The 24,573-nt window shown below is 51.3% G+C and overlaps 1 protein-coding gene across 1 annotated transcript in view; it reads right to left on the bottom strand.

Annotated features, from left to right (window-relative positions):
- Positions 1 to 24,573, bottom strand: part of KAT6B (lysine acetyltransferase 6B) — a 141,352-nt gene that overhangs the window by 53,099 nt on the left and 63,680 nt on the right. Inside the window, 7 exon segments of the mRNA XM_075610323.1 lie at positions 1,789 to 1,930; positions 8,453 to 8,568; positions 11,502 to 11,623; positions 15,128 to 15,183; positions 17,303 to 17,435; positions 18,337 to 18,418; positions 19,832 to 19,947. Coding sequence (XP_075466438.1) covers positions 1,789 to 1,930; positions 8,453 to 8,568; positions 11,502 to 11,623; positions 15,128 to 15,183; positions 17,303 to 17,435; positions 18,337 to 18,418; positions 19,832 to 19,947 — 767 coding nt within the window.

The raw sequence follows: 24,573 nt of genomic DNA, 5'->3' as shown, positions 1-24,573 counted from the left end.
TATAGTAAATAGCCCCCCTCCCCCCCACTGTATAGCAAATAACCCCCCTCCCCCCACTGTATAGTAAATAACCCCCCTCCCCCCCACTGTATAGTAAATAACCCCCCCTCCCCCCCACTATATAGTAAATAATCCCCCCTCCCCCCCACTGTATAGCAAATAACTCCCCTCCCCCCACTGTACAGCAAATAACCCCCCCTCCCCCCACTGTACAGCAAATAACCCCCCTCTCCCCACTGTATAGCAAATAACCCCCCTCCCCCCCACTGTATAGCAAATAACCCCCCCTCCCCCACTGTACAGCAAATAACCCCCCTCCCCCACTGTATAGCAAATAACCCCCCTCCCCCCACTGTACAGCCAATAACCCCCCCCTCCCCCCCACTGTACAGCCAAAAAAAAACCTCCCCTCACTGTATAGCAAATAACCCCCCCCCTCCCCCCCCACGGTATAGCAATTAACCCCCCTCGCCTCCACTGTATAGCAAATAACCCCCCCCTCCTCCACTGTATAGCAAATAACCTCCCCTCCCCCCACTGTATAGTAAATAACCCCCCCCTCCCCCCACTGTATAGTAAATAACCCCCCCTCCCCCCCACTGTATAGTAAATAACCCCCCCCCCCACTGTATAGCAAATAACCCCCCTCCCCCACTGTATAGCAAATAATCCCCCCTCCCCCTACTGTACAGCAAATAACCCCCCTCCCCCCACTGTACAGCAAATAACCCCCCTCCCCCACTGCATAGCAAATAACCCCCCTCCCCCCACTGTACAGCAAATAACCCCCCCTCCCCCCACTGTATAGCAAATAACCCCCCTCCCCCCACTGTACAGCCAATAACCCCCCCCTCCCCCCACTGTACAGCCAAAAAAAAAACCCTCCCCTCACTGTATAGTAAATAACCCCCCCTCCCCCACTGTATAGTAAATAACCCCCCTTACCCCCACTGTATAGCAAATAACCCCCCTCCCCCCTACTGTATAGCAAATAACCCCCCCTTCCCCCCCACTGTATAGCAAATAACCGCCCTCCCCCCCACTGTATAGCAAATAACCCCCCCTCCCCCCCACTGTATAGCAAATAACCCCCCTCCCCCCCACTGTATAGCAAATAACCCCCCTCCCCCCCACTGTATAGCAAATAACCCCCCCTCCCCCCCACTGTACAGCAAATAACCCCCCTCCCCCCACTGTACAGCAAATAACCCCCTCCCCCCACTGTACAGCAAATAACCCCCCTCCCCCCCACTGTACAGCAAATAAATATACCACGTGTGAGCACATTCACACGTCTCACAGGTCTGCAGCCCTGTCCTTCCCCATTATCTCTTCGCATACAGTGCTTCCACTGCAGCCAGGGATTCTGGGTAATGACATGATGCAAATGAGCAAAGTGTCACCTTTTGCTTCTTGTCCGTTTAACATGGAACCCCTATAAGCTTATGCCTGCCGCATTACGCAGCTTTTCCCACCACAGCTCGAGTTAAAGAAGTCCATAACCGAGTGCTCATTTGCACATCATTACCCAGAATTCCTGACTGCAGTGCAAGCACTGTATGCCAAGAGATAATGGGGCAGGGCAGCGCTGCAGACCTGTCTGAGGCGTGTGAACGTGCTCAGCAGCGGGATTATTATTGGTAAAATGCACAAACCCCCCCAGCGCCCTATAAGGGGCCATTCTAGTTCTACGCTCACAGTCGCCGCTGACCAGTTTCTGAGGGAGCCGACCCGGTAACTAAAAACCCGATTATCCCACTTCAAGGGACAGGGCCTTGGCGCACGTACCTCAAACACGGAGAGGTCGCCCTTGCGGTAGATTTCGTTGGCCGGGGGGTGCACCCAACCGCACTTGTTCAGGTGGTGGAGTAGGATGGTCTTACTCTTCACATACTTCAGGCAGAACTCGCACAGGTAAAGCTTCGGTAACCTGGGAGCAAGAGACGGGACGCGGGGTCAGGAGGCGCAGGTCACGTAAAGCAGCGAGAAGTATACCAGGATTCAGGGCTACCTAAAAGGTGCAATCCCACTTAGCCGGACAAAAAAAAACCAACCTTTTTCTAACCAATTGATTGACTTCCTTGAACTAATTTAGCCATGCTAAAAAACAAAGGTTGTCCCTTTACTAGGGGAATCCCGTGTAGCGATCGGATGGCAGTCACCGGTTTATGGGGTCACATCTGGGGATTGATGCTAAAAATCTTGACACCGGTAAGTATTTGATAATAATTTCTATAACGTTGTGAACACTGTGAGCTGGGAATTGGGAGGGGGGCGATTCTCTCGGGCTGCTCCCCTTTGTCCGATATCGCTGTGTGTTCAACAGGAGTTTGCACAGGCAAAGCCCCCTCTCCTCATCGACTCGCTCATAGGGGCAGGGCGAGAAAAGGGTTAAAAAAAAAAAAAAAAACGGAACACACAACTGACAAACACTCCCCCATTTCAGAGGCCCCAAAGAATGTCAACCGGTCATGAATGGCCCCAACACTGAAAGCAGCCAAACCTTTGTTATTAGCATGGTTAGATTTGTGTAGGGAAGATAATTAGACTGTTACATTACGTAGAAACGGTTGTTTTCCAGACCGTTATTATGCGGGATTGCACTCAACCTTTATAAAGCAGGGATCCTCCGGCACCTCCACGTCATGTGATCACGCCCGGCGCGATCGCATGGCTGAACTGGCGGTGCTGCACCAGGTACGATGACATTAGGCCCCTGTAACGGTTAAGGAGGTCTCAAAAAGACCGGAAGCGACACGCACGGGAAGTTGGTTACGGTGTTGTGTATTTAGCAATACATTTAGCATAATTCCCACAAAAAAGTAACATTTCATTAACAAGCGCCAGCATTGCAACAGTACCCGAGTGAAAACTGCAATAAAAAGAAATGTTAACAATAATAACAGTCTTTCTTTCATGTGCCAATTAATTTAATCAAAATGTAATTAACCCAACTATTGATAACCCTACGGGGTAGGGCTCAGTGACTCCGAGAAACGGGGGACTTTGCAGGGAAAAGGCGGAGAAACACAAAGTATTCGGAACTTGCAGAATGGAACCAAACACTATTCTGCTTCCCCAAAAATTAAATGGGTTTCCCCAGTCCCCAGAACCAACAAACAATGAAAAGAAATACTCTTCCGATGGGTATTACTGTGGGTAAGAAGGCCCGCACAGAAATACTCTTCCGATGGGTATTACAGGGTAAGAAGTCCCGCACAGAAATACTCTTCCGATGGGTATTACTGTGGGTAAGAAGCCCCCGCACAGAAATACTCTTCCGATGGGTATTACTGTGGGTAAGCCTCCGCACAGAAATACTCTTCCGATGGGTATTACAGGGTAAGAAGCCCCGCACAGAAATACTCTTCCGATGGGTATTACTGTGGGTAAGAAGCCCCGCACAGAAATACTCTTCCGATGGGTATTACTGTGGGTAAGAATCCCCCGCACAGAAATACTCTTCCGATGGGTATTACTGTGGGTAAGAAGCCCCGCACAGAAATACTCTTCCGATGGGTATTACTGTGGGTAAGAAGGCCCCGCACAGAAATACTCTTCCGATGGGTATTACTGTGGGTAAGAAGCCCCGTACAGAAATACTCTTCCGATGGGTATTACTGTGGGTAAGAAGGCCCCGCACAGAAATACTCTTCCGATGGGTATTACTGTGGGTAAGAAGCCCCGTACAGAAATACTCTTCCGATGGGTATTACTGTGGGTAAGAAGGCCCCGCACAGAAATACTCTTCCGATGGGTATTACTGTGGGTAAGAAGCCCCCGCACAGAAATACTCTTCCGATGGGTATTACTGTGGGTAAGAAGCCCCCGCACAGAAATACTCTTCCGATGGGTATTACTGTGGGTAAGAAGCCCCGCACAGAAATACTCTTCCGATGGGTATTACTGTGGGTAAGAAGCCCCGCACAGAAATACTCTTCCGATGGGTATTACTGTGGGTAAGAAGCCCCGCACAGAAATACTCTTCCGATGGGTATTACTGTGGGTAAGAAGCCCCGCACAGAAATACTCTTCCGATGGGTATTACTGTGGGTAAGAAGCCCCCGCACAGAAATACTCTTCCGATGGGTATTACTGTGGGTAAGACGGCACCGCACGGAAATACTCTTCCGATGGGTATTACTGTGGGTAAGACGGCCCCGCACGGAAATACTCTTCCGATGGGTATTACTGTGGGTAAGAAGCCCCGCACGGAAATACTCTTCCGATGGGTATTACTGTGGGTAAGAAGGCCCTCACAGAAATACTCTTCCGATGGGTATTACTGTGGGTAAGAAGCCCCGCACAGAAATACTCTTCCGATGGGTATTACTGTGGGTAAGAAGCCCCGCACGGAAATACTCTTCCGATGGGTATTACTGTGGGTAAGAAGCCCCGCACAGAAATACTCTTCCGATGGGTATTACTGTGGGTAAGACGGCCCCGCACGGAAATACTCTTCCGATGGGTATTACTGTGAGTAAGAAGCCCCGCACGGAAATACTCTTCCGATGGGTATTACTGTGAGTAAGAAGCCCCGCACGGAAATACTCTTCCGATGGGTATTACTGTGGGTAAGAAGGCCCCGCACAGAAATACTCTTCCGATGGGTATTACTGTGGGTAAGAAGCCCCCGCACAGAAATACTCTTCCGATGGGTATTACTGTGGGTAAGAAGGCCCCGCACAGAAATACTCTTCCGATGGGTATTACTGTGGGTAAGAAGCCCCCGCACAGAAATACTCTTCCGATGGGTATTACTGTGGGTAAGAAGCCCCGCACAGAAATACTCTTCCGATGGGTATTACTGTGGGTAAGAAGCCCCGCACAGAAATACTCTTCCGATGGGTATTACTGTGGGTAAGAAGCCCCCGCACAGAAATACTCTTCCGATGGGTATTACTGTGGGTAAGAAGCCCCGCACAGAAATACTCTTCCGATGGGTATTACTGTGGGTAACACGGCCCCGCACAGAAATACTCTTCCGATGGGTATTACTGTGGGTAAGAAGCCCCGCACAGAAATACTCTTCCGATGGGTATTACTGTGGGTAAGAAGCCCCGCACAGAAATACTCTTCCGATGGGTATTACTGTGGGTAAGAAGCCCCGCACAGAAATACTCTTCCGATGGGTATTACTGTGGGTAAGAAGGCCCCGCACAGAAATACTCTTCCGATGGGTATTACTGTGGGTAAGAAGGCCCCGCACAGAAATACTCTTCCGATGGGTATTACTGTGGGTAAGAAGGCCCCGCACAGAAATACTCTTCCGATGGGTATTACTGTGGGTAAGAAGCCCCGCACAGAAATACTCTTCCGATGGGTATTACTGTGGGTAAGAAGGCCCGCACAGAAATACTCTTCCGATGGGTATTACTGTGGGTAAGAAGCCCCCGCACAGAAATACTCTTCCGATGGGTATTACTGTGGGTAAGAAGCCCCCGCACAGAAATACTCTTCCGATGGGTATTACTGTGGGTAAGAAGCCCCGCACAGAAATACTCTTCCGATGGGTATTACTGTGGGTAAGAAGCCCCGCACAGAAATACTCTTCCGATGGGTATTACAGGGTAAGAAGCCCCGCACAGAAATACTCTTCCGATGGGTATTACTGTGGGTAAGAAGGCCCCGCACAGAAATACTCTTCCGATGGGTATTACTGTGGGTAAGAAGCCCCCGCACAGAAATACTCTTCCGATGGGTATTACTGTGGGTAAGAAGCCCCCGCACAGAAATACTCTTCCGATGGGTATTACTCTGGGTAAGACGCCCCGCACAGAAATACTCTTCCGATGGGTATTACTCTGGGTAAGACGCCCCGCACAGAAATACTCTTCCGATGGGTATTACTGGGTATGACTGTGGGTAAGAAGGCCCGCACAGAAATACTCTTCCGATGGGTATTACTGTGGGTAAGAAGCCCCCGCACAGAAATACTCTTCCGATGGGTATTACTGTGGGTAAGAAGCCCCCGCACAGAAATACTCTTCCGATGGGTATTACTGTGGGTAAGAAGCCCTGCACAGAAATACTCTTCCGATGGGTATTACTGTGGGTAAGAAGCCCCCGCACAGAAATACTCTTCCGATGGGTATTACTCTGGGTAAGAAGCCCCGCACAGAAATACTCTTCGGATGGGTATTACTGGGTATGACTGTGGGTAAGAAGGCCCGCACAGAAATACTCTTCCGATGGGTATTACTGTGGGTAAGAAGGCCCGCACAGAAATACTCTTCCGATGGGTATTACTGTGGGTAAGAAGCCCCCGCACAGAAATACTCTTCCGATGGGTATTACTGTGGGTAAGAAGCCCCCGCACAGAAATACTCTTCCGATGGGTATTACTGTGGGTAAGAAGCCCCGCACAGAAATACTCTTCCGATGGGTATTACTGTGGGTAAGAAGCCCCCGCACAGAAATACTCTTCTGATGGGTATTACTGTGAGTAAGAAGCCCCCGCACAGAAATACTCTTCCGATGGGTATTACTGTGGGTAAGAAGCCCCGCACAGAAATACTCTTCCGATGGGTATTACAGGGTAAGAAGCCCCGCACAGAAATACTCTTCCGATGGGTATTACTGTGGGTAAGAAGGCCCCGCACAGAAATACTCTTCCGATGGGTATTACTGTGGGTAAGAAGCCCCCGCACAGAAATACTCTTCCGATGGGTATTACTGTGGGTAAGAAGCCCCCGCACAGAAATACTCTTCCGATGGGTATTACTCTGGGTAAGACGCCCCGCACAGAAATACTCTTCCGATGGGTATTACTCTGGGTAAGACGCCCCGCACAGAAATACTCTTCCGATGGGTATTACTGGGTATGACTGTGGGTAAGAAGGCCCGCACAGAAATACTCTTCCGATGGGTATTACTGTGGGTAAGAAGCCCCCGCACAGAAATACTCTTCCGATGGGTATTACTCTGGGTAAGACGCCCCGCACAGAAATACTCTTCCGATGGGTATTACTGTGGGTAAGAAGCCCCCGCACAGAAATACTCTTCCGATGGGTATTACTCTGGGTAAGAAGCCCCCGCACAGAAATACTCTTCCGATGGGTATTACTGTGGGTAAGAAGCCCCCGCACAGAAATACTCTTCCGATGGGTATTACTGTGGGTAAGAAGGCCCCGCACAGAAATACTCTTCCGATGGGTATTACTGTGGGTAAGAAGCCCCGCACAGAAATACTCTTCCGATGGGTATTACTGTGGGTAAGAAGCCCCCGCACAGAAATACTCTTCCGATGGGTATTACTGTGGGTAAGAAGCCCCCGCACAGAAATACTCTTCCGATGGGTGCTAAAGTCCAGACCTCAAGCCTCCCCTCTCCCTCCCCCCCCACAAACTGATAATGCACGTGTTGTATGTTCCCTTCCACAAACTGATAATCCACGTGTTGTATGTTCGTTCCCACAAACTGATAATGCACGTGTTGTATGTTCCCTCCCACAAACTGATAATGCACGTGTTGTATGTTCCCTCCCACAAACTGATAATGCACGTGTTGTATGTTCCCTCCCACAAACTGATAATGCACGTGTTGTATGTTCCCTCCCACAAACTGATAATGCACGTGTTGTATGTTCCCTCCCACAAACTGATAATGCACGTGTTGTATGTTCCCTCCCACAAACTGATAATGCACGTGTTGTATGTTCCCTCCCACAAACTGATAATGCATGTATGGTATGTTCCCTCCCACAAACTGATAATGCACGTGTTGTATGGACCCCCCATTAACTGATAATGCACGTGTTGTATGTTCCCTCCCACAAACTGATAATGCACGTGTTGTATGTTCCCTCCCACAAACTGATAATGCACGTGTTGTATGTTCCCTCCCACAAACTGATAATGCACGTGTTGCATGTTCCCTCCCACAAACTGATAATGCACGTGTTGCATGTTCCCTCCCACAAACTGATAATGCACGTGTTGTATGTTCCCTCCCACAAACTGATAATGCACGTGTTGTATGTTCCCTCCCACAAACTGATAATGCACGTGTTGTATGTTCCCTCCCACAAACTGATAATGCACGTGTTGTATGTTCCCTCCCACAAACTGATAATGCACGTGTTGTATGTTCCCTCCCACAAACTGATAATGCACGTGTTGTATGTTCCCTCCCACAAACTGATAATGCACGTGTTGTATGTTCCCTCCCACAAACTGATAATGCACGTGTTGTATATTCCCCCCCATCAACTGATAATGCACGTGTTGTATGTTCCCTCCCACAAACTGATAATGCACGTGTTGTATGTTCCCTCCCCACAAACTGATAATGCACGTGTTGTATGTTCCCTCCCACAAACTGATAATGCACGTGTTGTATGTTCCCTCCCACAAACTGATAATGCACGTGTTGTATGTTCCCTCCCACAAACTGATAATGCACGTGTTGTATGGATTGGACATTGCCCCTGATAGACTCAGGCTGCCCATACCTTGCATATTCCTGGGGATACGGCGAGGAGTACCACGTCTGGATTTCATACTTCCCAAATTCAATAACGGAAGGATACCGCCCGCTGTTGTCAGCAACATTTTTACATCCTATTTTCTGCCAGGGATGGAAGAAGAACAAGTTCATTAAATAATCAGTGTGCGTTTATATATATATGTGTGCGTTTATATATATGTGTGCGTTTATATATATATATGTGTGCGTTTATATATATATATGTGTGCGTTTATATATATATATATGTGTGCGTTTATATATATATATATATATGTGTGTGCGTTTATATATATATGTGTGCGTTTATATATATATATATATGTGTGCGTTTATATATATATATGTGTGCGTTTATATATATATATGTGTGTGTTTATATATATATATATATATATATATATATATGTGTGCGTTTATATATATATATATATATATGTGTGCGTTTATATATATATATATGTGTGCGTTTATATATATGTGTGCGTTTATATATATATATGTGTGCGTTTATATATATATGTGTGCGTTTATATATATGTGTGCGTTTATATATATATGTGTGCGTTTATATATATATGTGTGCGTTTATATATATATATATATATGTGTGCGTTTACATATATATATATATATATGTGTGCGTTTATATATATATATGTGCGTTTATATATATATGTGTGCGTTTATATATATATATATGTGTGCGTTTATATATATATGTGTGCGTTTATATATATACGTGTGCGTTTATATATATATATATATATATATATATGTGTGCGTTTATATATATATATGTGTGCGTTTATATATATGTGTGCGTTTATATATATGTGTGCGTTTATATATATATGTGTGCGTTTATATATATGTGTGCGTTTATATATATATGTGTGCGTTTATATATATATATATATATATATATGTGTGTGCGTTTATATATATATGTGTGCGTTTATATATATGTGTGCGTTTATATATATGTGTGCGTTTATATATGTGTGCGCGTTTATATATATGTGTCCGTTTATATATATGTGGCCGTTTATATATATGTGTGCGTTTATATATATATGTGTGTGCGTTTATATATATGTGTGTGCGTTTATATATATGTGTGCTTTTATATGTGTGTGTGTGTGTGTACACGTGTGTATATATACACACACAAATATATACCAATATATTTCAATAATTTTCTTCATCACCAAAATTCAATCATGCTTAAAAAAACATTTGAAAGCTCAGGCTTGTGTGGATATTGTCTGACTTATGTTGATACTGTTGATCATGTTATCCTGCTTAACAAACTCCAGAGCTCTGGAATAGGGAAGCATGCTTTAAACTGGTTTCAGTCCTACCTTTCAGGTAGATCCCAACATGTGTCCATCTCTGGCTCTAACTCCAACCCCCTGGATATCACCTGTGGTGTCCCGCAAGGCTCTGTTCTGGGGCCCCTACTCTTCTCAGTGTCCATTAATGATCTTCCCACAGCTTGTAAGGAAGCCTCAATTCACATGTATGCAGATGACACAATCCTATATGCACACAGCCATAGCCTCTCCGACCTTCAACACATACTTCAGTCTGACTTTTTGAGACTCGAAAATTGGATTTCCCAAAACAAACTGTTTTTAAACACTGACAAGACTGAAACAATGGTATTTGGGACCAAGACTAAATTTTTAAAGCTTCCAGCGACTGAGCTCCAGATTAGAACCAACACTAACACCACCCTAACCCCTGTTACTAGTTTTAAATACCTGGGCATATGGTTTGACTCCCACTTAACATTCGGGATGCACATTGATACCCTGACAACCAAGACCTATGCCAAACTAGGGGTACTTTACAGGAACAAATCCTCCCTAAGTCTCCTGGTCAGAAAGCGTATCGCACAGCAGATGCTAATGCCAATTATTGACTATGGAGACATAGTATATGGCTCGGCACCTCAAACCCACCTTAGCAAACTTGACACCCTCTACAATTCAATTTGTCGTTTTGTTCTCCAATGCAACTATAACACACATCACTGCGAAATGCTCAAAGAACTAGATTGGTCATCACTAGAGTCTAGGCGCAAAGTTCACCTTTCCTGTCTCACCTTCAAATACTTTCTGGGCAAGCTACCCACCTATCTGAACAAGCTCCTCACCCCTACCACATGCAGCACCTATCATCTGAGATCAGACTCCAAAAGACTGTTCATGGTCCCAAAGCTCAACAAAGTATCCGGCCGCTCCTCCTTCTCTTACCGTGTACCCCAAAACTGGAACAACCTACCGGAGACTCTCACATCCACCACCAGTTTAAGTTCTTTCAAATCTAAGGCTGTCTCACATTTTAATCTGCTCTGTAACTGTTACATACGCCTATAATATATATTATCTGTAGCTGTGCATGCAATGTCTTGTATATAATGTATACCCTGTTCATTTATGTAACTGTATTTGTAACCATGTATTATTTGTCATATTAATTATGCCCAGGACACACTTGAAAACGAGAGGTAACTCTCAATGTATTACTTCCTGGTAAAATATTTTATAACTAAATAAATAAATAATATTATTTGTGATTTTAAACGTTTTCTGCTACCTTAAGCCCACCCTATTCCTGTTAGAGGGGCGCATAAGACGACCGCCGGTAGATGGTTCTGCTCCACCCACCATGACCTCACATACAAGGATATTGTTACGGGACAGCAAACCTCTCCCATGTATCAGATTACGTTTAGAAATGACCTTTCAAAGGTAACATTATTTGTATGGGTCTGGTTTTGTAAAACACATTGGAATGAATGAGTTGGCACTCACGAGGTCTTTATGTGAAGAAAAATATCAATTTATTACTTAAGATTAACGTTTCGGTCCAAGAGTGGTTTGCGGTATCGCGAGTGCTCTTTTCCAAGGACATTCCGACCTTGTAAACACACGGAACACGGGGACACACAGAGTCCCAATGGTCCTGTGATGCCTGCACCATTAGTCCTCGCCTGACTTTTTACATCCGCCCTCGGACAAACTCACCTCGAAAGACAATTCCCGCGCCTGCATGAATACATCCACATCTTCCTGTGTGACAGTGTCCTCCTGCTCTGGCCCGCTCACATCCCACCTCTCCTGCTTGATGCTCACCTTGATTTCCGTGTCTGATGTTTAAAAGCAGAAAGACAGTTCAGGGAAGATGAATGCACTGTCCCTTTCAGACTAAAATATAAACAAGAAATAGCCTATTCCAGTGGCCATGCACTCCATTTTTTCATAATGTTTTTTTGTAAAAAGCTCTCTTTAGAACATAACCCCCACCCGCGGACCGAAACGTTGGAATGATGTCTTGTTAATACAATATATTCTTTTGACAACCATTTGGAGTGCTGCCTCTGATATTCGTCATCATACGGTTTCATATTGTGTGTATATATATATATATATATATATATATATATATATATGTGCACATGGCATGTGTCAGGGAGAGCCATTCTTTAAACAATTAGAATCCAAGTGTCGCTGATATTCACGGGATAATGGTTTTCTCTGCTATTTCCAATATTCAAGTTCAGTTATGACACAACAGTAAAAATGCAGCTTGTTTGTGTGTCCTGTACAGTTCATCATTATCAACAACAAAGCAAACACGTGTGGATTACCTATAATTAACCCATTAACTTTAAGTGTCATCATTTCACTTTTGTCCTAGAAGGCACCGTCCCTTTAAATTAATATTATACTGGTTAAATCCTGTGTGTGTGTGTACACATAAATACACACAATAAAACACGATAACATGCTCAGAATATATATACAGGCAGTCCTCGGTTATCCACCGGATCCCGTTCTGGAAGTAGCGTTGGATAGTGACACCGCTGTAAAGCGAGTCCCATGTTAATCAGTGGCGGTGAGCGTTGGATAACGCATTCCGGCGTCGGATAACGCCCCATAGGGTTGCATTGTAAAGCATTGGATATGCCATTCATTGTAAAGTGAAACGTTGGATAGCGAGGACTACCTGTACTCATTTGTATGTGTGTATTCCAGAACGGGTTATCAGTTAATCACAAGTTAATCAGAGATGCAGTTAGAGATCTGAGAAGAGTATGTTGGGGTGAAATGGGCAATGGTGAAATGAAAAGTGATGGATGTAAGAATGGAGCGCAGAGCAGGGGATGGGAGGATGGCATGTAGAGCGCAGAGCGCGTGATGGCAGGATGGAGTTTAGAGCGTAGAGCATGTGATGGGTGTATGGAGTGAAGAGTGCAGAGCGTGAGATGGGAGGATGGAGCGCAGAGCAGGAGGAAGGGGACATTGTGACAAAGGGGTCCAGCCAAGGGATGGGGTTGCGGGGGGGATGGGGGGAGATGAGGGGAGGCTGCATCAGCCATGCCAAAGAGCCAAAAGCGATGAAGTTATGGAGGCTGCGGGAGGTGGGGGGGCGGAGGGGGGGGGTAGGGGGAAGAGTCCTAGGCTACTATCTAACACTGCTACGGATGCAACAGATCAGGAGGAGCACAGAATTAGTGGAGAAAGAGAAATGATACAGTCCGGATGGTTACGAACATTAGAGGAGGAAAGTAAGTGCATCAAGGGGAGGAGGTTATTTATTTTCAAGAAAGAGGGGGGGGGGGGAAGTGTGAGAGCGAGAGATAGCGAAAGAATAAAAAAGCAAGTGAGAGAAAGCGAGAGAGAAAAAGAGAATAAAAAAGCGAGCAAAAGAGAAACGAGAGAGAGAAAGCGAAAGATAGAACGAAAGAGAAAGAGAGAGAGAGTACGAAAGAGAAAGAAAGAGAAAGCAAAAGAGAGAAAGAGAGAAAGAAAGAGAAAGCGAGAACGAAAGAGAGAGAGAAAGCGAAAGAGAGAAAGCGAGAACGAAAGAGAAAGAGAGAAAGCGAAAGAGAGAGAAAGCGAGAGCAAAATAGAAAGAGAAAGATAGAACGAAAGAGAAAGCAAAAGAGAAAGAGAGAAAGAGAGAAAGAGAGAAAGAGAGAAAGAGAGAAAGAGAGAAAATGAAAGAGAAAGAGGGAAAGAGAGGGAAAGAAAGTAGAAATAGAGAGAAGCAGGACGTGTTAACGGTTAAGGCAGCAGTTTGTGTTCTGCCCCCTGAAACGAACATGCTGCACCAGAAACACACAGGGCCATACAGCTATGTGCATCTTGTTTTGAGTGAAGCCTTACAGTAATTACAGGCACTAAGCCTTCTTCTCAGACCCCAGCATTGAGCCCTTGCTGTGAGGGTTATACAGAAGGGGGGCAAGTTACACCCAAAGTCCGCATGGAGCATCGCAAGTCTGCGCTAAAGAGAAACTCCCGTGTATTACAAAGTACATGTTCATTCTCACAGGGAGAACACAGAACTGCTGCATTAGTCCATTTGGGATGGGTTAAAAGTCTAGCGGGTCATCACACAGCCTATCAGCATTGAGGGGATTACTGCGATGATTTCATTAGTGTGTCTCAACTAATAGCGGGTTAACCCCTTCACTCCTAACAGCAGCGTGTTAGCAACATTAGCTGTGAGGTTGTGGGAATTCACCGCTTTAAACCTACCTCGTCTATAAGAGAGAGGAACTCATTGGCTGTCAGAGGGGCCAGCAGTGCATTGTGTTGCTTGACCCTTTGGCATCAAAGTACTATATGTGGGCATTACCTTATTCCAAAAAATAAGTTTGAAAGATTTTGGGGGCCTAATACTGTAGCTCTGGCGCCCCACATGGGGTAAATTCTTGCCAACAGTTAGAAACTAGGTGAGGGGGGGTTCTTCGGCCTGTGCTTACCATCATCCTGGGCGGGTTTAATCCTGCCGTCTGCCAGGCTGACCTTTCCTGGTGTCCTGGCTCCCCCCCCTGGGGGTCCCGCTTTATACTTTAACCTGCCTAGTGTCCTGTGCTTTTTAAGGAACGTTGAGCGCTTGAAGTGGGCGATGGCTTTCAGAGCCCGCCCCCTGGGCATTGCCCAGCCTGAGGGGGCGGGGTGGGGGAGGAGGAGCCTACTCCTAGCGTCCCTCTTGCCAAAGAAGTGGGCCGAGCTGTACAGTCTGCCCTTGCGGCGCACGCGTTTGGGGGGCGCGTAGCTCGGGTGGCTTTTTTGGCGTGGCTGGCCCTGTGTGGCATAGATGTGGGACAGTCCATCAAAGAGCCCCTTCAGCTGACTGTTACTGGGGAGGCTTCTGAGGGAGGGGACGCTGGAGCGGCTGGAAGAGCTCTGGGGGGAGTTGGAGGTGGTGGAATTGCTGGATTTCTGGGAGCCGGGGCTGTGGCTGGAGAGAGGGGTGGCGTGCAGGAGTGAAAGAGGAGCAGGCGGTGGCAGCGGAGGTGGTGGAGTGGGGTGGCTTAGACTGTACGTGGAACCCGCGGTCGGCACGTGGAGCGTGCACCTGTCCGGGTCGGGGGGCTTTTTCCTGGGCCGGTAGTGCGTGGAGAAGTCTACGATCCGCCCCCGAAACCTGCGCCCCTCGGGCGACGGGGTGAAAAACTTAGTGAGGCCGTCAATAAGCCCTTTGGTTTTCTTGTTAACTTTGAGAGGGGAGCAGGTGGAGGTGAAGGTGGAGGTGATGGGATGGGGGCCGGGCCGGGTGAGGCTGCTGCTGGGGTCCTTCACGGATGCGGCATGACCAGATGGCGGGGTGGTGGGACACACTTTAGTTTTTTGACTCCTACCGGATGGCCCCCTTCCTGGGAAGGTATTCAGCGATCCTCCATCACTCGACATGCACCTGCAACGGGAGGGCAAATAATTATGGGGGATCCTTCCATCCCCACGAATTTCGGATCTGGTCGACTACATAATGCGAGTGCTTTCTTAACCCACAAGGTGCAAGGGACAGCCTTTACAAAGACAGACACAGCATTAAGGCATGAGACCCTAATGTGAAGAATCGCTAAGTTAGACTGTCCTACTTGGACTGTGAGACCGCTTCCTAGTGAGCAGGTGAAACTGTCCTAACAAAGAGGTGAAACCTGGGAGATTTCTGTAGGAAAAATGGTGCTTGAGCAAAGAAAATACAATTTATATCTAAACTACAATAAATAAATCAAGATTTTAAAAAGAAAACGTGTCAGAAAAGGACGTTTCCCATCCCAGGGAGTATGCCTGCCCCATTTCCTTGTAACTTCAGAACTGCTAGAGGGACCTTCTTGTCGATTTTGGAAATAAAGATTCTGGAACTCCATCCCTGGGAGTTTCCCCACAGAAAGAGGTCAGCTTGAGAACACCCCATTCAATGGGTGAGATTCCAGCAGAGACCACTGATGCTAAGAATGAATGAGATCGCCTCCCAAATGAGTGAGACTCACTAGTAATGAGCAACATGCAAGGGACCAAGCAACATGACCCACTGAAACAACAACAAAGTACCCCCACAGAGGGGTATTGAAGGGGTGTTAGCAGCTGCGGTTATTGGAAAACCCCAAAGATGTGAGGTAACAGACTAAAGCTTATGCTCTTTTCTGCCAGAGGGGCCCCCATTGTGTTCCAAAGAAAACTCCTAAAGCCGTTATCAGAAAAGTGACTAGTCACAGCCCTTATTGTTTCATTTAACATGTTCACTTTGCAGGGGACAGCAAGTAGCTCTAAACCTTAAAAAGGAAATCCAAAACATTTATTCCCAATAGCAGAGGTGCCTGGGTTACAGTGCAGAGCTCACATCTCCCGTAAGCCTAATGGTGTGTGACCCACTTCCTGATGTCATACGCCTTCTACTTAACCGCGGACAAATCAATGTAGCAAGGGCGCATAAGGACAAGGACTCGGATGGGAAGACACAGGGAGAGGAGGAGGACTGTATCCAGCACCTCCCTATGCTTCAAATCCTCCACGAACCATGTTCTGACTTCACAGGTTTTGTCCACCTAATTGAGAAGCTAAAATAATTAATTCCAACAGATTACGTTTAATTGGAGATGGATTAGCCTGAGGGAGCCATCTGTCTTGGCCGTGACTAATAGCCCGGTGTTATTAATGTGTCCGCCTCTTGCTTCTTCCTCGATCTCCATCAACATCTGGTGATCCCTAAAAGGCCAATCTTCCTCTACTCTGCATGAAACACCAAGCCAGTCTCCAGGCTTCCTACCTCTCTGCCATAAGCGCATAATGAGGGGCCGCTAAGGCAGGAGTGCGCAAGTCCAGTCTTCATCACTCCCCCTCCCTCCAACAGGCCAGGTTTTTAGGATATCCCTGCTTCTGCACAGGTGGCTCAATCAGAGGCTCCGTCTTTGACGAAGCCTCTGATTGAGCCACCTGTGCTGAAGCAGGGCTTTCCTGAAAACCTGGCCTGTTTGGGGCGGCTTGAGAAGTGGAGTTGAGCACTCCTGCACGAAGGTACTCAGGAAGATACATGTAGTAGCTGAAATACCTTGGAAATGTAGGAATATTAACGTACATTACAGATGGTCTCCCTATCGATCTTCCCTTTTGCATTCCTATATGGCAAAATCTCTCTTTCAAACACTGCTCCTATAACAATTCCAGTGAACGCTCTCCCCGGAGCACACGTCTGATGCACGGACACAGCGTGACGCTATCTGATCCAGTTTGTAACACTTGACACACGTCCCCCCACTGGTTGCTTTGGGACTGTATCACGTTCTCGGCTCCTCTCCAGGTTCCTCCTCTTCTAGAGGCAGTGAAAGTTATCTCTGGACCTCATTCTCCCCCGGGTTTGTGAGTAGGCTCCTAAATGTCCTGTTGCCCGGGCGAGCACTGCATATAAAAGCTCCCTAGCAGAGCGGCTCAATATCTGCATACAACATAGAGGGTCCCGGGGGGGGGGGGTGTTTGTTCGAGCAGTGGACGTCGCCGAGGTTATGAAGCAGACTCAACAAGTGGTGACCTACAACATGCGTTGCTTTAGCTTGTTTTTCGGGCGCCCGATGGGTTTTGCGTATCTCCTTTTAATCTGCGCCGCTTTCTCCTGAAGGATCTTTCGGCCCCTTTTCTTTGGCCGGCAGACCTGACAAATCCACATGCCTGTGACAGTGGAGAGAGCGAGGACACGAAATTAATGAAGGCTGCAAATGCCCCATTATATCTGGGACGCTCCACAACCACGGTCTGAATGACACCGTTTCTGCTACATGGCCGCGTGCCCTAGAGTTGGGGCAAATACCCCACAGTCATAGCCCAATATTAAAAATATGATAAGTCGATATGAAAATCTATTATTATTAGTGTATTGCTGTGAGTCAGCCATAGCAGACATTGGCGGTATAGGGACAGCTAGAGACATGGGGTTTAAGTCACGTCAGCTTCAGCGATGGTAGAACCACCAATTTAAATGGGATTTGCAACACCCCTCCTGCACCCCACCCACTGAGGATACCTGGACCCCTTAAGTATTATGGGGTCCCCCTTCCCCGGGGGAAATCGATACTCCCTGTAGTTGCCCTCTTTCCTCTTAACCCCATCCCTATCTCGGATGTTCAGGGATATGGAGAAGTAAAAGGGTTTTTATTTATTCTCAATTGCAATGTGTTTAAAAACACATTTCACTTCATATAAATGTTTAAACAATAAACTTGTACCTTCCAAATTAGTTAAAACATTTATTCAGAATTTTTTCCCCAAAATAATTTTATTTTTAAATTGCCAACGTCGTCTTTCTTGTCCCCAGTTCAACACGCATGGATTGCGATAAATATCATTATCACGATAATTATCTTACTACGGTTATTGTGGGAAATCTTCTGATCCACCCAATATGCCCCTAGTGCTCCTCATCAAATAGAATTACAAGCAGATGAAGCCGTGAAAACGGGTTGTGACCCTGTGCTACAAGGTTTTACTTCAAAGAGAGGGCCGTTTCTCTCATATACAGGTGTAAGGCCCGGAGGACGAGATGGGGCGGGGGGCGGGACACACGTATGCTTACCTTTCGGCATGCGGGAGAGCGGAGGGTCACAGCACTCCATGTGGAAACCCCTGTCGCAAGAGTCGCAAAAAAGCATATTATCCTGCAACAGACCAAACACATGAATGGTGAAAACAAGTGGAAGGTGTGGAAGTGGTATAATGGTTAAGGGTGCCTGTACTGAACACAGTCTTATAGGTTCGATTCCCAGCTAAATCCACTTTGGGAACATCTTTATTGCCCTGGCATCCATCCCACAGCTGGCTAAATGTCCCACTCCCTCTCATGTCTATTCCAACTATTCATTAAGTATAACCCGACTCATCCCCATTCCAACACCGTGTGGCTCTAGTGTAACCTCCTCTCGGAAGGACGGTTCGCTCCTGTACCCGGGCACTGTAGTAAAAAAAAATCTTTACTAAAACAAAGATAGCCAAACAGGACCGGCACTTCAATCTACAATTAGATCTTCTGCAGGTATCGATGAAAGTCGAATGCGATGATTTTTTTTGGTTACAGTGCCCAGGGTCCATCACGTATAGGAACCGCATTCATTTCAGCCCCGGGGACCCCCAGGGTCCATCACGTATAGGAACTGCATTCATTTCAGCCCCGGGGACCCCCAGGGTCCATCACGTATAGGAACCGCATTCATTTCAGCCCCGGGGACCCCCAGGGTCCATCACGTATAGGAACCGCATTCATTTCAGCCCTGGGGACCCCCAGGGTCCATCACGTATAGGAACTGCATTCATTTCAGCCCCGGGGACCCCCAGGGTCCATCACGTATAGGAACCGCATTCATTTCAGCCCTGGGGACCCCCAGCTTCCATCACGTATAGGAACCGCATTCATTTCAGCCCCGGGGACCCCCAGCTTCCATCACGTATAGGAACCGCATTCATTTCAGCCCCGGGGACCCCCAGCTTCCATCACGTATAGGAACCGCATTCATTTCAGCCCTGGGGACCCTCAGCTTCCATCACGTATAGGAACCGCATTCATTTCAGCCCTGGGGACCCCCAGCTTCCATCACGTATAGGAACCGCATTCATTTCAGCCCCGGGGACCCCCAGCTTCCATCACGTATAGGAACCGCATTCATTTCAGCCCCGGGGACCCCCAGGGTCCATCACGTATAGGAACCGCATTCATTTCAGCCCCGGGGACCCCCAGGGTCCATCACGTATAGGAACCGCATTCATTTCAGCCCCGGGGACCCCCAGGGTCCATCACGTATAGGAACCGCATTCATTTCAGCCCCGGGGACCCCCAGCTTCCATCACGTATAGGAACCGCATTCATTTCAGCCCCGGGGACCCCCAGCTTCCTGAGATCCGTACTGGGGACGGTGCTGCCGGAACGGTCATCCTTCGCGGTTCCCCATTGTCCCGTATGACCTCCATGCAGTACCGGGGGCCCCTTCTTCGGTAAGTAACCCGGGAAGCACGGGTGTCTCTGGGAATGAATGCGGTCCCCGGGTTGGGAGATTAACCCCTTGTAGTGAGACCCTTACTGCATTTTTGCCTTGGATCCTACAGGCACTGCAGGTCTTGCATTCGATGCACTGCCACCTTAAGGCTTTCACGTTGGACGTCAGCTCCGGGCAGAACTTCAAACACGACGGGTGCCCTAAGGTGGAGAGAGAAAAAATGCAGCATGTACGGGGCGATGCGGTGAGGTACGGGGTAACACTATGCGGTACAGGGTAACACTATGCGGTACAGGGTAACACTATGCGGTACGGGGTAACACTATGCAGTACGGGGTAACACTATGCGGTACGGGGTAACACTATGCAGTACGGGGTAACACTATGCGGTACGGGGTAACACTATGCGGTACAGGGTAACACTATGCGGTACGGGGTAACACTATGCGGTACGGGGTGACACTATGCGGTACGGGGTGACACTATGCGGTACGGGGTAACACTATGCGGTACGGGGTAACACTATGCGGTACGGGGTAACACTATGCGGTACGGGGTGACACTATGCGGTACGGGGTGACACTATGCGGTACGGGGTAACACTATGCGGTACGGGGTAACACTATGCGGTACGGGGTAACACTATGCGGTACGGGGTAACACTATGCGGTACGGGGTGACACTATGCGGTATGGGGTAACACTATGCGGTACGGGGTAACACTATGCGGTACGGGGTGACACTATGCGGTACGGGGTGACACTATGCGGTACGGGGTAACACTATGCGGGAGACCCCCTGGGGAGGACAGGACACACTGGGAGACCCACCGGGGGGGAGAGGACACACTGGGAGACCCCCCGGGTGGGAGAGGACACACTGGGAGACCCCCCGGGTGGGAGAGGACACACTGGGAGACCCCCCGGGTGGGAGAGGACACACTGGGAGACCCCCCGGGTGGGAGAGGACACACTGGGAGACCCCCTGGGGGGGAGAGGGCACACTGGGAGACGCCCGGGTGGGAGAGGACACACTGGGAGACCCCCCGGGGGGGACAGGATACACTGGGAGACCCACCGGGGGGGACAGGACACACTGGGAGACCCCCCGAGTGGGAGAGGACACACTGGGAGACCCACCGGGGGGGACAGGACACACTGGGAGACCCCCCGGGTGGGAGAGGACACACTGGGAGACCCCCCGGGTGGGAGAGGACACACTGGGAGACCACCCGGGTGGGAGAGAACACACTGGGAGACCCCCCGGGGGGGACAGGACACACTGGGAGACCCCCCGGGTGGGAGAGGTCACACTGGGAGACCCACCGGGGGGGACAGGACACACTGGGAGACCCCCCGGGTGGGAGAGGTCACACTGGGAGACCTCCTGGGGGGGGGGGGGGAGGACACACTGGGAGACCCCCCGGGTGGGAGAGGACACACTGGGAGACCCCCGGGGCATAGGATACACTGGGAGACCCCCTGGGGGGGGAGAGGACACACTGGGAGACCCCCTGGGTGGGAGAGGACACACTGGGAGACCCCCCCCGGGTGGGAGAGGACACACTGGGAGACCCCCCGGGTGGGAGAGGACACACTGGGAGACCCCCCGGGTGGGAGAGGACACACTGGGAGACCCCCGGGTGGGAGAGGACACACTGGGAGACCCCCTGGGCACAGGATACACTGGGAGACCCCCCGGGTGGGAGAGGACACACTGGGAGACCCCCTGGGTGGGAGAGGACACACTGGGAGACCCCCCGGGGGGGGAGAGGACACACTGGGAGACCCCCCGGGGCACAGGATACACTGGGAGACCCCCCGGGTGGGAGAGGACACACTGGGAGACCCCTGGGGTGGGAGAGGACACACTGGGAGACCCCCCGGGGGGGGAGAGGACACACTGGGAGACCCCCCGGGGCACAGGATACACTGGGAGACCCCCCCGGGGGGGGGGGAAGAGGACACACTGGGAGACCCCCCGGGTGGGAGAGGACACACTGGGAGACCCCCCGGGTGGGAAAGACACACTGGGAGACCCCCCGGGTGGGAGAGGACACACTGGGAGACACCCGGGGGGGGAGAGGACACACTGGGAGAACCCCCGGGGGGGGAGAGGACACACTGGGAGACCCCCCCGGGTGAGAGAGGACACACTGGGAGACCCCCGGGGGGGAGAGGACACACTGGGAGACCCCCCGGGTGGGAGAGGACACACAGGGAGACCCCCCGGGGGGGGAGAGGACACACTGGGAGACCCCCGGGTGGGAGAGGGCACACTGGGAGACCCCCGGGTGGGAGAGGGCACACTGGGAGACCCCCCAGGTGGGATAGGACACACTGGGAGACCCCCCGGGGGGTGAGAGGATACACTGGGAGACCCCCCGGGTGGGAGAGGACACACTGGGAGAACCCCTGGGTGGGAGAGGACACACTGGGAGACCCCCCGGGTGGGAGAGGACACACAGGGAGACCCCCCGGGTGGGAGAGGACACACTGGGAGACCCCCCGGGTGGGAGAGGACACACTGGGAGACCCGACGGGTGGGAGAGGACACACTGGGAGACCCCCGGGTGGGAGAGGACACACTGGGAGACCCCCTGGGCACAGGATACACTGGGAGACCCCCCGGGTGGGAGAGGACACACTGGGAGACCCCCTGGGTGGGAGAGGACACACAGGGAGACCCCCCGGGTGGGAGAGGACACACTGGGAGACCCGACGGGTGGGAGAGGACACACTGGGAGACCCCCGGGTGGGAGAGGACACACTGGGAGACCCCCGGGGCACAGGATACACTGGGAGACCCCCCGGGGGGGGGGGGGGAAGAGGACACACTGGGAGACCCCCCGGGTGGGAGAGGACACACTGGGAGACCCCCTGGGTGGGAGAGGACACACTGGGAGACCCCCGGGTGGGAGAGGACACACTGGGAGACCCCCTGGGCACAGGATACACTGGGAGACCCCCCGGGTGGGAGAGGACACACTGGGAGACCCCCTGGGTGGGAGAGGACACACTGGGAGACCCGACGGGTGGGAGAGGACACACAGGGAGACCCCCCGGGGGGGGAGAGGACACACTGGGAGACCCCCGGGTGGGAGAGGGCACACTGGGAGACCCCCGGGTGGGAGAGGGCACACTGGGAGACCCCCCAGGTGGGATAGGACACACTGGGAGACCCCCCGGGGGGTGAGAGGATACACTGGGAGACCCCCCGGGTGGGAGAGGACACACTGGGAGAACCCCTGGGTGGGAGAGGACACACTGGGAGACCCCCGGGTGGGAGAGGACACACTGGGAGACCCCCGGGGCACAGGACACACTGGGAGACCCCCCGGGTGGGAGAGGACCCACTGGGAGACCCCCCGGGTGGGAGAGGACACACTGGGAGACCCCCCGAGTGGGAAAGACACACTGGGAGACCCCCCGGGTGGGAGAGGACACACTGGGAGACCCCCGGGGGGGGAGAGGACACACTGGGAGACCCCCCGGGGGGGAGAGGACACACTGGGAGACCCCCCGGGTGGGAGAGGACACACTGGGAGACCCCCGGGGGGGAGAGGACACACTGGGAGACCCCCCGGGTGGGAGAGGACACACTGGGAGACCCCCCGGGGGGGGAGAGGACACACTGGGAGACCCCCCGGGGGGGAGAGGACACACTGGGAGACCCCCCGGGTGGGATAGGACACACTGGGAGACCCCCCCCCCCCCCGGGTGGGAGAGGACACACTGGGAGTCCCCAGGGTGGGAGAGGACACACTGGGAGACCCCCTGGGGTGGGAGAGGACACACTGGGAGACCCCCGGGTGGGAGAGGACACACTGGGAGACCCCCCGGGGGGGGGAGAGGACACACTGGGAGACCCCCGGGGCACAGGATACACTGGGAGACCCCCCGGGGGGGGGGAAGAGGACACACTGGGAGACCCCCGGGTGGGAGAGGACACACTGGGAGACCCCCCGGGAGGGGGGGAGAGGACACACTGGGAGACCCCCCGGGTGGGAGAGGACACCCTGGGAGACCCCCCGGGTGGGAGAGGACACACTGGGAGAGCCCCCGGGGGGTGAGAGGACACACTGGGAGACCCCCCGGGTGGGAGAGGACACACTGGGAGAACCCCTGGGTGGGAGAGGACACACTGGGAGACCCCCCGGGTGGGAGAGGACACACTGGGAAACCCCCCGGGTGGGAGAGGACACACTGGGAAACCCCCCGGGTGGGAGAGGACACACTGGGAGACCCCCCGGGTGGGAGAGGACACACAGGGAGACCCCCCGGGTGGGAGAGGACACACTGGGAGACCCCCCGGGTGGGAGAGGACACACTGGGAGACCCGACGGGTGGGAGAGGACACACTGGGAGACCCCCGGGTGGGAGAGGACACACTGGGAGACCCCCTGGGCACAGGATACACTGGGAGACCCCCCGGGTGGGAGAGGACACACTGGGAGACCCCCTGGGTGGGAGAGGACACACAGGGAGACCCCCCGGGTGGGAGAGGACACACTGGGAGACCCGACGGGTGGGAGAGGACACACTGGGAGACCCCCGGGTGGGAGAGGACACACTGGGAGACCCCCGGGGCACAGGATACACTGGGAGACCCCCCGGGGGGGGGGGGAAGAGGACACACTGGGAGACCCCCCGGGTGGGAGAGGACACACTGGGAGACCCCCTGGGTGGGAGAGGACACACTGGGAGACCCCCGGGTGGGAGAGGACACACTGGGAGACCCCCTGGGTGGGAGAGGACACACTGGGAGACCCCCCGGGGGGGAGAGGACACACTGGGAGACCCCCGGGGCACAGGATACACTGGGAG

The sequence above is a fragment of the Ascaphus truei genome, chromosome 8 (assembly GCF_040206685.1).
Source record: "Ascaphus truei isolate aAscTru1 chromosome 8, aAscTru1.hap1, whole genome shotgun sequence".
In the NCBI taxonomy this organism is placed as follows: Eukaryota; Metazoa; Chordata; class Amphibia; order Anura; family Ascaphidae; genus Ascaphus; species Ascaphus truei.
Note: the sequence above shows the minus strand (reverse complement) of the source record. Positions and strands in the feature narration are given on the sequence as shown.